Below are 17,358 nucleotides of genomic sequence, written 5' to 3'. Positions count from 1 at the left end.
TGCGTTTTAGGCGTAACTCACCTCCTTCACTCCCTTATCCCCACACTCTCCTTTCTCACTGTTTGTTCTTTGATCTTCCCAGATGTCCCTTTTTTATTTATAACTTTTAATTATGTGCTGACACAGTAGTTTCTTTTGGCGCGCCCATCCTGGCTGGCAGCTTCATTTCCTGCCTCTCCCTACTTTCTCTTTAGTTTTTTTCTTAAACAATCCCTCCTTCAGTAGCTCTCTGTTGTCTTCACTTCCTCATTCAATTTTTTGTTGAATTTTCTCATCTGCCTCCAAATCTACTTTTCAGTAGTGTCTCAGCCGCATGTGGCGGGCACAGGTGTAGCACACTAATGGGATATGATGTTAGTGTGTGTGTATGTAGGGGGTCTGCGCTAAGTGGTAAAGCTTGTAGGGGCCATGCTTTTAGGGGCCATGTGTTGGTGATGCTAATCACCGAGATATTCTGTTCATTAGCTCACGGGAGTCGCAAGGTCAGCAATAGCAGCAAGGACACATAGGGAAGTGTAATTGATCGCTATTAGAGCCCGGAGCTGTGGATACATGAAGCAGCCAGCCGTGCAATGAGTGTTAGGTGTGTTGTGCTCTAGGGCGTAATTTCCATGGAGGAAAGGGGGGACAGCCCCACCTCTACACTTTTCAAAATACAGTTTGTGTCCACCCCACTCTCAAATACATTTGATATTATTTTATTAACAAGTCTTGGTCATTGGCCCCTATTTTACACAATATAGAAAGTAAGACATCATTTTCTTATACGTAGTTTAGTACTATTCTTTCGCGATATTCAGCAATATTAAAGCATATTTTCCACATGTCGTGCAGCCCTAGTCTAGAGTGAGGATTCAGCACGATACTCAATGTTTTAATACCCTGACAGCTGCAGCTCAGTGCATTGGGCATGAAAAACCCATCTCCTCATCTGCTGCCTGGATCCGCTCCCATGGTACCTGCTGTGAGTTCCTGACAGGTTTGGAGACAGTCAGACGCTGCTCATCGGGAGGTCTGGCTCGTGCCCTCGTACTGTAGATGAGATGGCTGTTTTGGTCCTGGGGCTAGAGCGGGAGGTCACAGGTGGCAAACAGGATTGTTGGAAAAGTGATCGCAGGAGAGAAGTGGATAGGAGTTGGGCAGAGTCAGATAGAGGTGATAGTGTCAAAACATTCTACGTACAGTGTGTGCACAACAAAAAGTTGATTTGTTCTACCAGAGAGAAGTCTACCCACCAACACGTTTCCTTTTGTCTGTACGGAGGGCTGGCTGAAGTGTCAGAAAGTGTTTGGGGTGTAAAGCTGTCCTCGCACGTCTGAGATTACAAACTGACCGGTGCAGAAAACTGTTGAATTTGCCAGGATAGTTCAGGGGATAATGATGGAGACTCAATCATACAATCAAGTGACCACACAGTAGAACATTCACTTTGTATTTTAGGGCAAAATATTTTACGCTTTTCACATTGGAGTTTCGGAGACAGTTCAAATGAGGATATTGTATCACATTGTTTCAATAACCCTGCACAATTAATACTATAATCAAAGTGCATTATGCAAATAGCAGGGGGGAGCAATTTTTGTTAAAGGCAAATTATACGTCAAATCATTCTGAATCAAGTATTCTAGTGCTGCAGAGACGTTGCATCCTACACATTGCATCCTACAGACTAAAGAAAAACAATAGTTTGGTACAGATCCTGGCAAATATCTCACTATAATCATTTAATTTTTTGAATTGTAATATGTGTTAATTGAAATGGGATTTATGATACCAAAATTATTATTTCCTACAATTTTGTGATTTATATCTCAATCGCAACATGAGTCAAACATACTTACAGTTAGATAATTTGCTCATATCGTGCAGCCCTACTTTCAATCAAATACTGCCATTAAACTGCTTATTGATTTACCCGCATTGGCCTAATTAACAAGATATTAACAAGATAGCTATACCACTTTAAAAATACAATAGTTTGGCATATCTCTTATACATTTCTCTCTCTAACCACAAACAAACAATTTCGTAATGGCTAAAATGCCAAGTGTGGATGCTCTCTGGTTAATGTGAAGGGGGTGAGCCTGCCTCAACAAAGGGTAGCTCCTATGGCGCCATTTTGATGGTACCTAGCACTCACTGCCGTTAGCATTCCATTGACTGCCATTCATTTTGACGTCACTTTGACAGAAAATATCGGCCCATCAGACTCAGAGTCAGAGTAGGACACCCAGGACTTGCTTTACACCTATCACTATTTCTAGCTAATAGGAAACCATAGGCAGGCTGGGGGAACTCAATGTTAAAAAATCTCATGAAATGACATTTTAATGCTGTGGGACCTTTAAGACACGTCACTGTAATGAGAGCCAAAGGGGAAAGTGTTTTCCGTTGTTACAGTGGCTTCCTGTCACCCTAACACAAGGTGCTGTGCTATAGTGTGTACCTGAGACAGTCAGTCCACCGTGTTCTCATTATTTCGTCTCTCACCTTCTCACCTCACAGCTTCCTCTGTTCACAGATTTCCTGTTTTTCTCTGCAACTCATGTTACTGTCTCTTCTGTGAAAACCCTAACATCCCTTCACCCTTTTTGCTTCACTGCATCTCATGCTCAAGCCAATTCCTTTTCTTCTGGCTCCTCTATCTGTTGTACCTCAGTCTTGTTTCTGTGTCTCACTGTGCCTGAAACCTCTTTGTATCTCCTTAATTAATCTCTTGAATTGGCTGTCTGGCTATCAATTATTTCTACTCTACAGACAATCCATTGTCAGTTGATTTGTGCCTGTTGAGGACTGAATTACTATTTTGCTGTTGCACCTTTTTTTTAAGATTCCTTTGTTTACGTATCAGCAATTGTTTTGATAAATGATTATTCATTTAAGTAATTCTTTTAAAGCAAGTTCCAGCTTCTCAAATGTGAGGATTATCTGCTTTTCTTTATCTCATTTAATTGTAACCGTCTTTGGGTTTTGGACTGTTGCAACTTCATGACCACGATCACCTTTAGGGCTTTTATGAAATTAGAGAACGGCAGCATTCTTCACTATGTGCGCTGACATTTCCAAAGGCCAAACAATGTATCAGAGAAATGATCATGCTACTGGTATTTTATATTATTTTATAGGTTTTACTGGTCCTGGGATTGCTTGCTGGATTTGCTCTTATTCCGCACCGTCCCTGCTTTACATTCATGGAGTGGTCCGGCTGAAGCTGCTCAGTGTTTTTCTGCATGAATTAGCATTACTAGCATGCAAGCGTGTTGCTCCAGGGTTATTTTAAGGGGAGGGCCTTCCTGCACTGATTTAGTTGAGTTTAGCTGCTGGTATCGGGGTGTTGACCGTTTCTATTCTAACTGTCTAAACCTTTCTGATAATAATACCAGTAATAATACTGAAGCATTATTTTTGCTGTTTAATAAAAAAAGTTATAAAATAAAAACTCTTAATATAAGGGGGTCTCTCACTTGCCTGTTTGCTCATCCTTATATCCCTCCCTTTCTCATTCATTCTGACCTTGTTCTGTTTCTATTCATCTGCCCTTTTCACGATCAGTCACACACACACACACACACACACACACACACACATATACATACATCCATTGGCCATCTCCATCACCCCTTTAGTCTTAACACTAGGCTGAAACCAATGCACAGAGGAGGTGCTAACAATAAAGCTGCCAAGTTGTGTGTGTGTGTGTTGTGTGGTGTGTGTGTGTGTGTGTGTGTGTGGTGTGTGTGTGTGTGTGTGTGTGTGTGTGTGTGTGTGTGCGTTGTGCGGGTGTTTGGTGTGATTGTGATGGATGAGAGGCAGTGCGACTTCCAGCAGGCGCATGCTGTCTGTCTGTTTGTCTCGCTCTTCTCTGTTTGTTTGTGTGTATTCATGTATTTGTTTCCTGCAAGTGTCTATTTATTTGTGTGTGTGTGTGTTCTTAATTCCCAAGTAGATCTTGAGACAGTCAAATCCTCATACAGGCTTGATATTAAGATACTGAGGATTAAGACCGTAGTGAAACGGCATTTGGTGCGTTATTAAGCTCTACATTATAGAAAGTGTTGCTAACTGTGAACATTAAATATTGTTTTTTAATAACACATTACTGCTGGCAATAAAAACTGCAGATACTATCACTGGAAGCACTTCAATGCCTCAGTAGTTTTCTGAAGTGCCAGGTAATAAATAGTTTTGTGATTTAAATGAGCAATTTCCCTTGGATTTACTGTGGGGCCCTGTGTGGTCTTGATGCAGGCTTTGGATCTGAACCATTCATCACTCTAAAATCAATCTGTCCGTTTCTGTGAGGCTTTTATTGTGTTTGCAATATTTTGTCTCATACGGGATTGATCCTTCCTTCACTGTCGGTGTCATTGTCTGATAGTTTGTTTGTGCCTGAGAGCACTCTGATGAGTCATTCAATATTTTTTACAAAGACCCAAAGTAGTTGAACACACTGTGTTGTAGGGTTGGGAACAATTTTGGGAAATAATCTAATTGCAATTTTTTCCCCAACCAATATTGCGATTGTGATTTAATATGTGATTATTTTTTGAGCTATTTGTCTTCTGTATTATTCTAAAAAGACAAGCAATAAATCAGTGTATAATATGAACCACACAAGATTAGATAGATTAAACAACCTGTTCTCTCCTGGAGGCCTGGTCTGTATGTGATGATTAAATTAGGTAATGCATGAATTTATATGGATGACATCTTTTATTTAACTACTTTAATCACAGTAGCGTAAGGAGCGCTGACCAAGCCTGGTGTAAACAGCAATCTTTGACATTGATCCAGTATTAAGATCGCTGCAGTCGGTAGCAAAACAAGCTACAATGTAAGTTAATGGGGCAATTGTCAAGTTTGTATTTACCTTCAAAAAAGTGCTTGTTTTGCCACTGACAGGCAAAGATTAATATTCTAAGTGTCTGACAACATTATGGAAAGGATCCCTTCAGAGAGAGACCTTTAAAACCTCTTTGAGACCTTCCTATTTAAACAAACAACTCGGAAGCTGCTAGCGCTAAACCCACCAGACTCCCTTTAAAAAAGCAATACTGTTAGCGTGTACAGAGACAACATATTTTTATTTATGTAAAGTGGGGTTTTAACCAAAACCAGACTTGTGATGGTTGGAAAAGTGGAAAGTAGACCCAAAATGGCTTTTCATAGTTTTATTTTGTTTCTGTCTACTTTTATTTTATTTTTTTACATGGAGTCTGGTGGGTTTAGCTAACACAATTTTGCAAATGTTTTTATGTTTAAAAAAAGATCTCACTCTTTAACAGAAATGTTGACCTCCTTAGAAATTCCTTCCATAATGTTGTCAGACACTTAGAACATTAATCTGAGCCTGTCAGCGGCAAAACGAAAACTTTCAAGGTAAATACAAATTGGACAATTGCCCTGTTAACTTACATTGTAGCTTGTTTTATCGCTGCTGACTGGAGCGATCTCGCTTACTACTGGACCAATGTCAAAGATTGTTGTTCCCATCAGACACTTAGACACAAAAACATAGGAAAATAGGGTCCAGGTTGGGGGGGAAAAAACAGTAGTAACCCTTCCTGTCACTGTATCACTGGGTGCTGTTACAGTGTGTACTTGAGACAGTGGGTCCACCATCTTCTGGTTATTTTGTCTCTTGCCTATTTTGTCTCCAACCGTCCATGTTCTTGTTATTTTCTGTCTCTGTACCTCCTCCTCCAACTAATGCTTACCTTAACGCAACATTATTAAACTATTCCTTTAAGATTTCATTTAAAATGGGATAATGGGGTCATTTAAAGGCCCGGACCAGGGATATTTACATGCTTTTGGCCATATTATGTATCTGTCTGTACTTTTCTTTCTGTATCTGTATTACTGTTGAGACATCAGTCTTTTTTCTTTACTTCTCTCTTTCTGTGGGATTGTTTAAGAGCACAGCACAACTCTCCCCACACTCCCCCTAGTCTCTGATGTCATACCATAATACTTTTGGTGAATCACACACGCACACACACATACACACACACACACATAACTTTACTGTACCCTGCACAACACGTCACAAACGTACTTGATACAGGCAGCTTGCGGATGTGGATGAAAGAGGAAGCCTAATCATCAGAAGCTGTTGTCAGGGTGTGACAGACCTTTTTACATTTCTATTCCTGCTTCTTCCCACCCTGCTCTCCTGCTAACTGGCCTATATACAGGCATCAGTATCACACACGCACACTCTTTTTTTTCTTGCTTGCACTGTCTCTTCCACCCTCCATTCATCTCTCCTCCTCTTCCTCTTCCTTGTCTCATCATTTGTTGCCCCCATTCTTGAATTGTATTCATCACGTCTTCCTTTCTTGCTCTCCCTCTCAGCCTCCTCTTTTCTGTGAGACTTCAGCCACCCTGACAGCGTCGGAGTTTTCCGCATCACTGCATCTGGTCTGCAGTGGCTCTGCAGTTTTGCAAATCATTTTTAGTGTTTGTTTTAACCTGTATAAAGAAATGATAAAAGGGCTGCTTCAGAATCCAGACAGTATGTTTGAAATTCTACTTTTTTCATAAATTTAGAAGATGGAATTTACCCAAATTGTCCCGAAGTGGGAAAAACCACATGTGTACATGCACTGTACTTAAGATTAATAAAGATACACCACCTTTAGTGATTAAAATGCTTTTCCGACTATTTCAGTTTCATATCTTCTCTTTTCTTTTTAATTTTTTGTAGTGTTGTTTTTGTACACATTTATAAACGGTAGGTCTAATTCAGAAAGCAAATTACAGAATAACATTCATAAGATGATGTGCATGTTCATGAAACTTATAGGACCCTGTGTGCTGGTTCTTTAGTACTGCTTTGGGAAACTTGTACATTCATAGAAATTTGTTCTGATTCTTTGTTATCCAAAAACAAGGGCCTGGTCATGACTGCTGTCAGGTGCCAGGAAGGCCTCGCATAGCAACACATATCGAATATTCAGTTATTATCTTATCTATTATCTATTGGCTGCACTTGTTTTCATCTAGTGTATCAACTGTATTGGATTTATTACAGATGATGACTATTAAATGCATAATTTATCATGGTTAGAAGAAAGAGTGCATCTCACAGGTCTGACAGCAGCAACACAGCTGTTTGCTGGAAGTTGTTAAACTTCACTATTCCGCACATTGATAGCTGTGTAATTCTGATTGAACATTAGGCTGCATGTCATCTCAAAGGCATTGGTTATTTTAATAGTTGGATGTCATTTAATTAAAACAGAGGGTGGCAATAAAACATAACGCAAAGGGATTTTTTTGCATTTTGTCCTTTTAATGGGTGGGACAGTTGAAGACAGGAAAGTGGGGAGAGAGGGGGGGAGGACATGCAGTAAAGGGCCATGGGCCGGACTCAAACCCTGGGCCGCTGAAGTAAGGACTCAGCCTTGGTGCACACTCTCTGCCATGTGAGCTACTAAGGCACCCCAGGGACAAAGGTTTTTAATTGGTCTGAAGAGGCAGAACAAGATTTACAGTATAAACTCCTTTGCACGTTTAATGCATTGATCTGAGATGGTTTTTATTATTGCTCACTCTCTCTTTCTCCATCTGTCTCTTTCTCTGCAGCTCTCACCAACCGACAAGAGTTTGGAGTTTGACAGAGACTTTCGCATCAGACACTACGCAGGAGATGTGGTGTAAGTCTCTTCAAGTTTTATTTATTCAGGAAAAGCTTTTACCGATGATTCATGCTCCTTTTCCCACATTTGTACATTTTTACATATTCATGCCTCAGACCTGCCTACTGAGATCTTGTACTTTTGGCCGCTTTAAGAGCCAATGGGAGTTTGAGTTTCCTAAATTAAACCTGATGGTTGTTTGGAGGATGTGGGAACACCACTCATCCTCACACTTTCTGACTAGATTTTGGTCAAATATTCTTTTCATAACCCTCTGTTTTTGAAGATTTGCCAGTTACTTTGTGAGAATGGATTCATGATTAAATTGACCCCTTACTTTAAATGATGTCATTGATCAAGTAATGTAAAAAATAACAAACACATTTGTGGGACAACCAATAAAACTGTTTTTTTTGTAAAACTGTAAACTTCACATAGTTCTACCTTAAAGAGTAACTTACCAATCTTGCTTTTGTTGACCTCCAGTGGTTTAACTTGTCTCCAGTTGTCCAGTAGTTACTGGTGCAAAAAGTAACTGGTTAGATGTGAAACAAACAAGAAACGTTCAATCAGTGAAGACGGTAAAACACTGTTTTTCCAACTGGTGTTAAATTAATCTTTAAATTGTTTTAGGTATTGTATATATCAAGTCACATTATCTTCCATTCAGACCCAAACCATTTTGGTCAACTTCCCTTCAACATTTACATTGTCTGCATTTTAATCTTGCCAACTAAGGCTATAAAAAAATGTCAGTGCCTGAATTCAAGTCATCTCACAACCCTTAACAACTCCCATTTGACAATTGGATGTTTTATTGTCTGCAAAAATGATGCACAACACCAAATAACCCACATGGATTCATCTTGATTATTGTGAATGAGGAATAATTGATCAAAGCTTATTTCATGCACATCAACTTCCCAGATGAAAAGAGTCTTACTCAGCCTGGGTGCGAAGAAAGCAGTCTGCACTGCAATTGAATTGCAAAAATAATCCTATTTCTGGACCAGACAACATCTGCCCCTGCTTCACATTCACTACTCATGCACACTGGTGCGTACACTCAAACATTGAAAACGGCATCTTCATTGCATGCTGTCCCCAAAATAACAGCACCCCTTCCCAATCCCCAATGTACTTGGCCACTATTTGAATGAATAAATCACACAGGCTAAGCCCCTAAGAAGTGCTCTCAGGGAAACCAGTTGTGCCCATTTGTGAGGGCTAAGTGTTTGACACCCAGGGGAGGACTCAGGCAGAAGAGCCTGACTGGCAGACTTGATTGATCCCGTTGCCACTTAGACCAGACAGGAGGCAGAGTGCACCTCACACCGCACAGCATGGTGTGTAAGAGCTCTGCTATTTATGGTAGATTCATTACTTAACAACACAAATTAACTTAAAGTGTATATTAACACAGGGCTATAAGGATAAGCTTATATTTAGATTAACTCAAACCACAGTTTATACAGCCATTGGCCACTTTATTAGGTTCACTTTTACACAGGGTTTCCGCGGGGTCTTAAAAAGTCTAAAATTCCAAAATCTAAATTTTAGGCCATAAAATGTCTGAAATTCTGTATTATGTTCTTGGTCTTAAATAATTTTACACAGGTCTTTAATTTCTTAGCATCCATGCAAAGCTACCTCTAATCTTCTTTTTTTTGCAACTCATATTGCAGCCAATCAGCTCTCGTGTCATTTGTCTCTTTTGGATTGTACCACAGACATAAAAGGTTTTATTTGGAGAAGTGCAAGTTTAGCAATAATTGGCTTGATTAAATGAATTTAGGGCTTAGTTGATGTTGTAGTTAAGGTCTTAAATTTCATTCATAATGGTCTTAAAAAGTCTTAAATTTGACCAGAAACCTTGGTACACCTGCTCATTGATGCTTATATTTAATGAGCCAATCATGTGGCAGCATAAGTGTGTATATGGTTCGTTCACTTCAGCTGCAAAGTTTAATTAATTAGTTTTCAACTATTTGATTAATCGCCAACCATTTTGATAACAGATTAATCAGTTTGAGTAATTTTCTTGAAAAAAGTCAAAATTCTCTGATTCCAGCTTCAAAATGTCAATACTATATAGTTTATTCTCTCCTCTGTGACAGTCATCTGAATATATTTGAGTTGTGGACAACCAATACATTTGAGGATGTCATCTTGGGCTTTTGGAAAACACTGATCAACATTTTTCACCATTTTCTGACATTTTATAGATCAAACAACTAGTGGATTAATCAAGAAAATCATCAACAGATTAATCAACATTGGAAATAATCGTTAGTTGCAGACTTATTTTAGACCAGACATCAGAATGAGGTTTAATGTGATCTAAGTGACTTTGACCGTTAGACATGTCAGAGGTCGCACGCCTCTGATGCACTAGGGGTTGATTGGTTGATGTATAGCAGTGGAAATTGAACCTGGGTCTCCCACACCAAAAGCATGTGTCATATCCACTATGCCATCACCATCCTAACTGGTATAGCGGAAACTCCTGGTCTACTCAAAACCACCCTGCTTCTTTAGATTAGCGTATATCCATCCTGTCCGTGTCATCGGTTCATGCTGGTGGTCTAATGGTTTGGAGGATATTTTTTTGGCACACATTACATTCCTTAATTCAAATTGAGCAACATGACAGTGACTCCAGGGTTCTCTAACGGGCTCCACAGTCCCCAGATCTCAATCTAATAGATCATATTTAGGATGTGGTGGAACGAGAGATTCACAGCATGAATGTGCAGCCGACAAATCCGCAGCAATTTTGTGATGCTATCATGTCAACATGGAGCAGTATCTCTAACAAATATTTCCAGCACCATTTCAGATCCAAGCCACAATAGAATTCAGGCTGTTCTGGGACTTGTATTAGAACGATGTACTGTACATCATAAAGTGCCCTGGCTTGTTTCAAGGATGATTCTGATTCATCAGATCAGTTATATTTAGATAAAGGGCAAGGTAATCATGTAGTTATTACATTACGTGTTACCAGTCCCTTTGACATTCAGCAGAAAAGTACGGATAAAGTGTGTTAACATATACAAATATCTGCCTCCCTCTCTCCACAGGTACTCGGTGGTGGGTTTTATTGATAAGAACAAAGACACGCTGTTCCAGGATTTCAAAAGACTGCTGTACAACAGGTGACACACACACACACACACACACACAGACTGATACACACTGCTTCAATCACCTCTACAGGCTGTACTCACTGTATTTCTTGCTGCACTTTACATGACACCCCTCACCAAAGAACAGCACAAGACTAGTACAACTAATCTCCTCTCAGCTGGCTTTTATCCTCATCCTCTCCTCAAATCCTCTATAGTTTTTTGCCCTGCTGAATATTAATGTGAGGTTGAGTAATCCCTGACCTGTCAAATGTGCATTTTATAATACTCTTTACTCGGGTCAAAAGCACGGTTTTGGATAGCAGCCAAAAATGTTTTAACGTGGGTGCTAATGGCCTAATGGAAATAGATTTTTGGGGTTTTGGTGTTGTATCCAGAGTCTACATTAAAATAAAAAAAACTGTACAAGCTAGTAGACATTCAAATGTTAAAATAAAATAAATCATCTGAGCTCTTGCTTATTATAATATTTGGACATGAAAACTTGCAAAAAACCTGGGACGGCCCAAAACAGTGAAATGGGCTGTAATGATGGGTTTTTAACCAGTAGCCAAGTGTTGTAATCTCGACTCTTACAGTTCTACCTTTCTTGTTTCCAGTTCTAACCCAGTTCTCAAGGCGATGTGGCCTGAGGGCAAACTGAGCATCACAGAGGTCACCAAACGACCACTAACCGCTGCAACGCTCTTCAAAAACTCCATGATCTTGTTGGTGGAGAACCTGGCCTGCAAGGTGACAGGATGAAAAAAAAATAATGAAAAAAAAGCATTCGCTAAACATTACACCCAGGACTGTAAACAAATTCTTGTTTACCCATATCAAATTCTGTATTGACGCAGCCCACACAGTAGCATGTTGATTGTTGAGATTAATGCATGTTCAGTAGTCGTTAACCAACTGTTGCCCTCTGTAGGAACCCTACTATGTTCGCTGCATCAAGCCCAACGATGTCAAGTCCCCGCTACTATTCGAGCAGGAGCGCTGCCGCCACCAGGTGGAGTACCTCGGGCTGCTGGAGAACGTCAGAGTGCGGCGTGCTGGCTTTGCCTACAGACAGACATACCCTCGCTTCCTACAGAGGTACCCCTAACATAATAATCACGCTAAGCAGACACATATAAACTACCATATCAAATCACCAGAGCACATTGTGACATCCTCAAATTCCTTGTTTTATCCAAGACAGTTCTTTAAAACCCCCAAAAGAATCAAATTACCTACAAAAAAGCTGCAAATCCTCAAATTTGAGAAGTTCAATTCAGGAAATGTTTGACATGTTTTGTGGAAAAATAACTTTGCTTTTGCATAACTTGAAGGAAACTTTTGGAACTTGGCATTAGAACTAAAACCAACCAGGTCAGTCAAAGATAGTTATATTATTTTAGGTCATTGGATTAAGTCAGGCCTTTGAAAAAAACTACCAAAGTTATAGTCATATTTCATAATGTTAGGGAGTTGTGATTTGAAGATTAAATGTTTTTTATTGGGACTAGTTTTAAAATCTGGGTAGAAGAAGATATCGTATTACACATCACACTCTGGACAAACATGCTGAACCCCTGAAGCTGTCCACCGGGCAGCCATGAAGGATGCTACAGGACAGTTCCTAACTGTAGGGTGTAAATATGTGTTGTGTAACCGTAGTCACCTCATATCTAATCTAATCTTGCAGCTAATCAGTTACACCTCCAGCAGCCATCACTAAATAACCCCCTTATGATCATCACCATCATCATCTTGTGTTTACTGTGGTTTTATCTGTTTCCTCCGTGCATAATTTTTGAGCTTGAGAGAGAGAGACCTTGTTGTGAAACATTTTAATGTGCTGCAAATATTATTTTAAATTTTTAATGTGGTAAAGTAGCAAACAACTCATCAATGGCCTGCATTAATAACTTATGTGTTATTCATATAGAAGCTCAAACACCTAAAAATACAAGTCCATTTGCTTCCCAATAAACACCAATTTGCTTGCTAGCGGAGGACCGATAATAGGACCAACGTCGATATTTAAGGGAGTTCATACTGGACCATTATTGTGTCACTGACATAATCGATTAATGAAAATAATCATCAGTTGCAACCCTAAATATCTCTAATCCTGGCCATATGAAGTCTTGCACACAAGATCTTTCATTAGAAGGTTTTGACTCGGCCGAGGCTCATATCAAAGAGAGACAGAAGAAAGAGGGTCAGGGCTAGACTTTAGAGACTAGCAATGGACAGGCGTGGATCCTTGGAGTCTCGAAGGTCACCTCATGTTTCTCTGTGGAGGACGAGTGGGAGTGATGCAACGACCCTGCTGTCACTGCACACCCCCAGAGAGCTTCACTCAGACACATGCTGTGCCCATTGTTTTAATTTGTTTTCTTAATGATGCTTTTGGTTACCGGCCCTTACATTACCAAATATCTCTCTAGAATTTTTATACAAATAGCATAATGAAAATCCTTAGATTATTCTTTCATAATGGTCCAAAAAAGACACACACTTGTAGAAACCATTATGGTGGACGGAGGATTAGGTAATGAGTCTTTTGCATAACAAAAGTTCATCAGAGTCATCCGACTCGGTCACTCCAATCACCCCTCGCTGATGTACTCGGACTTGGCCTTACACCACAGCCTTGGCAGTGGGTTGGCTGTGAAATGACGGGATACTGTCTGTTAACAAGCACTGGGATCTTTTGCCCTTAGAGGACATGCTGTCATGAAATAGCCTCATAAACAGGACTATTTCAAGTTTTAGTATTCTTCTATTGTCTCTAGTTTTCAACATGTAAATTCATTGCAATTTAACTAGGGCTGCATCTATTGATTATTTTGTAATGCTGTTGATTATTTTCTTTATTAATTGATTAAATGTCAATCTGTGTTTTCTAAAGCTAAGATTAGGTTCTCAAATGTCTTGTTTTTTCAAAATTATTATGTTTACTTTCATACAGGAGTGAAGAAACCAGAAAATGTTCACATTTTAAGAAGCTGGAATCAGAGAATTTTTGCTTTTTTTTCTATAGAAAATGACTTAAACTAATTAGTCAATATTGATTTAATAGTTGACAACTAATCAATTAATCTCTAAATTGAACACTCACCTTTTAGCAAATACACTATTTTGATGCTATAGCAGTGATGACCTGTCAAATCCACACACATTGCAGGAACCTTGCTTTTTTAAACGAATACAGGGAGAAATTGTATTGTGTGACAGCAGCACAAGCTGTTTCAGGACCAACTCAGCTCCATTAAGCCATGCATAATGTTAGTTTACAATAAGCATTCCTAAATTCATCAGTTTATGATTGAATTTATTCTCAATGTTATGACTTTCCATAGGTCTTAAAATAATAAGGTGCATGGTTGAGAAAAATAATATAAGGTCTTGTATGTCAGTCCAATTATAGCATTGAAAAGACTCAATAGAGCGTAATTTGACCCCTTACCCCCTGCACTGGGCTGTAGGTGCACTATAAAGTAATTACACCATTTTTCCATGTGCTAAATGATATGTTTTCCATGGCACCATGCTATCACGCTGTTTTGGTAATTAAGAAGGGCTTTACAGCACTATACGTTCTAGGGCCTCGTTCTTCCTCCTTCAGATATAATATGATCTTTCCATAGCCAAAGGAAGAAAAAAGGACATTATAAACAAGAACCCAGGAAATGCATACATTATTCAATCAGAGAATCTAAGAAATTGAGTCTGGATTTTGCAAGGCATACTCTATCAGTAGGATTTCTTCAACAATAACAATGTTTGTGTTGTTCATTTTGTATTGACCTAAGAAAAAGTAATCAAATGTAAGTAATACTAATACTAAGAGTCTGCAACCGTTCTCACAATCAAACAACTGATGGGGATGTGAGTAGTTTTGCTGAAATTTGGTTGTAAACCAAAATGTTGGACAAATAGATCATTTTTCCTGATGATGGCGCTAGATAAAAATTTAAGGGATGACCAAAGTTATTACAATTAATCCTGAGGAGGACCTGAATGTGTTGACCAGATTTAATGGCAATCCATCGGTTGTCGAGGCATTTCACTGAAAAAATAAAAAAAATGTTTATCTCATAATGGTGTCCCTAAAAAAATAAAAAAAATAAAATAAAAATCCAAAGATCACCAAAGTTGGGAGGACTCCTCATCTGGGGACCATACGTGTCTATAACATTTCATGGCAATTCAATAGCCATAGCCACACTGCTAGCATCGCTAAAAACATGTGTTGTTTTGGTCTATTTGCAGAGTGATAACAAGTCATTTGTGAAAGTTGCTGGGTCTATATACTGTTATCCAGATCCTACTTTGTGCTCCTCCATGCAGCAAACTACATTTAAAAAAGCAAACAATTGTGATGTCTTTTGTTTAGCTGTACGCTGTTGCATCCAATGGTTTGACCACTTTGCTCCCTCCTACAGATACAAGATGATTTCAGAGTTTACGTGGCCAAACCATGACTTGCCATCAGACAAAGATGCAGTGAAGAGGCTCATGCAGGGGTGTGGTTTTGACCATGATGCGGCCTATGGAAAAACCAAGGTCTTCATCCGCACGCCACGTACCCTCTTCAGCCTGGAGGAGCAGCGAGTGGAAATGGTCCAGAGAATTGTCCTCTTCCTCCAAAAGGTGAGAGTCTGACCACCTTATATTGTAGTAGCTTATGAGCTCAAGATACTGACACAATAGCTTGGAACTCTAAATTATTTATGTAACATTGCTTTGAGCCCATGGGAAATTCAGAATTTTTTTAATGTTTTTACAAATGTGTATGGCAAATCTATTAAGAAGGCACTGCTTTATAAAATGTCTTCCTTTATTTAATCATGGTTTTTCTCTTCCTGATCTTGCCTTAAATTTAAACCAGTGAACCAACTTAACATCATTTTTCAGTGTTCTCATAAAAATTCACCAGCCCTTGTTCTGCATATCAATAACCTTGGAGACAATTTTTATTCCAGTTATACAAGCGCTGAGGTATTTTTGGAGCTGCATTGATGGGAATCGTATATCTCTCCGCGTGTATGTTTCTGCCTCTTCTTCTTCTTCTCTCTTTCTGTCTGAGTTTTCACCCACACAGCTCTTATAAAGTTGTGAGTGGATGCAGATTTATAATTTAGGATGTTTCCTAGTTTTGGGCAGCAACAAGAATGCTCTTATGTGTCCTTACATATCATTGAACCAAATCTATTTGTTTTTGGTTTGCTGATCATAAAGTAACCCCTCTGACTTTAGCCATTTATCAGAGGACTGTACATATAATGAGAAGTAGATAACAGGGGAATGTTGTCAAACATAAAGTACAAAAGTATCTTGCAGTTACGGTTAGAGAGCAAGCTTAGATTACCCATGTGGGTTTACAGCAGGATTGTGTTTAAGTTGTAACATTTAAGTGTAATTCAGTTCTAAGATGAAATCAATACTTTTTTACAGACACTTTTATCCAAAGTGACTTACAATAAGCACATTCAACCTTTTGTAAGAACAAAAACTTATTTGATATAACACCATTTGTCGTAGCTTTTCTCAGACTCTCCAAGGCTTAAATGGATTAATTAAACGATTTGAATAAAACGTATAGTCCAACTGTCTTTACATTACATATCATTTATACAAAGCACCTTCCAATTAATTGCTTCCAACCCTGAAGGTGCAAACTCTGGACAACAAGTAGTAAGTGCAAGTACATTAGCTTTAAATAAGCAAAACCACAAGGAGCCATATGAAAGTGCAGCTTCAAGTTTTTTATGTCTTTTTTTTTTTTTGTCTCTACATTGTGTTGGTTTAGTAGCTCAAAGGTCTTTTGTAGCAAAACAGCAAGATTCTGAAAGTATGGATGAATAATGCAGATCTGAAATGATCTTGACGTTGGCCTTGATTAGCAAAATCGTCTTTCAGCAGTCTGTTACCTTCATTGTACCCCCCACTCTCTCTTTCTGTATTTTCTGTTAGTATCTCTACTGTGTCTCTCAAATAGATTCCTAAGAAGCGTCTTTAACACAAAGCAAAATCGACACAAAGTGTGTTGGTAAGGTGTCGTTCCAGCACAGCTTCAGTGCTCTTTGAGTCTTCCAGTCTGTTGAACTCTACTAGAGGGATGAACACCATTCTTTCAAAAGATTTTCCCTTGGAGAGCGATTCACATCATTTTATTTAACCCCTGCTGCCCTGTATGAAAGTATGTGCATTAACGTGTTTCTCCACTCCTATTCAGGTTTTTTTCCTTTAATTTGTCACGCACTTATAGATGATTTAAAAAATATGACTCATTCATATTGGCGTTTTTGTTTGATACTGATATTGCTCTGTGACCAGTGTAGCTTTGGCTGGACTAGTTTTTAAAGAGCTGCTATGTGTATTGATCACTGTTTGTGTGTCTCTGAAATCAGTAGTTAGTTAATAATTTGTCAGTAATACGATGACACGTTCAGGCGAGAATGTCAGTATCTTGGTGTGATAATGATGCAAGCGCTGACATGCGTCAGATCAGCTTGCAGCCAGAACATTGTCACGTGGATAGATCGGTTTGTGAAAGTGGTGTACTGCTGCCTGGCTGTCAGATTTAA

General features: G+C 39.0%; 1 protein-coding gene across 1 annotated transcript in view; it reads left to right on the top strand.

Annotated features, from left to right (window-relative positions):
• The window catches only part of myo1d (myosin 1D), a 97,500-nt gene that overhangs the window by 36,051 nt on the left and 44,091 nt on the right, over nt 1-17,358 (top strand). The window contains exons 12-16 of the mRNA XM_032501500.1: nt 7,591-7,661; nt 10,727-10,801; nt 11,392-11,524; nt 11,706-11,872; nt 15,214-15,421. Coding sequence (XP_032357391.1) covers nt 7,591-7,661; nt 10,727-10,801; nt 11,392-11,524; nt 11,706-11,872; nt 15,214-15,421 — 654 coding nt within the window. The remainder of the gene's footprint in view (nt 1-7,590; nt 7,662-10,726; nt 10,802-11,391; nt 11,525-11,705; nt 11,873-15,213; nt 15,422-17,358) is intronic.

This window comes from Etheostoma spectabile, chromosome 21 (genome assembly GCF_008692095.1).
Source record: "Etheostoma spectabile isolate EspeVRDwgs_2016 chromosome 21, UIUC_Espe_1.0, whole genome shotgun sequence".
NCBI classification, from domain to species: Eukaryota; Metazoa; Chordata; class Actinopteri; order Perciformes; family Percidae; genus Etheostoma; species Etheostoma spectabile.
Note: the sequence above shows the minus strand (reverse complement) of the source record. Positions and strands in the feature narration are given on the sequence as shown.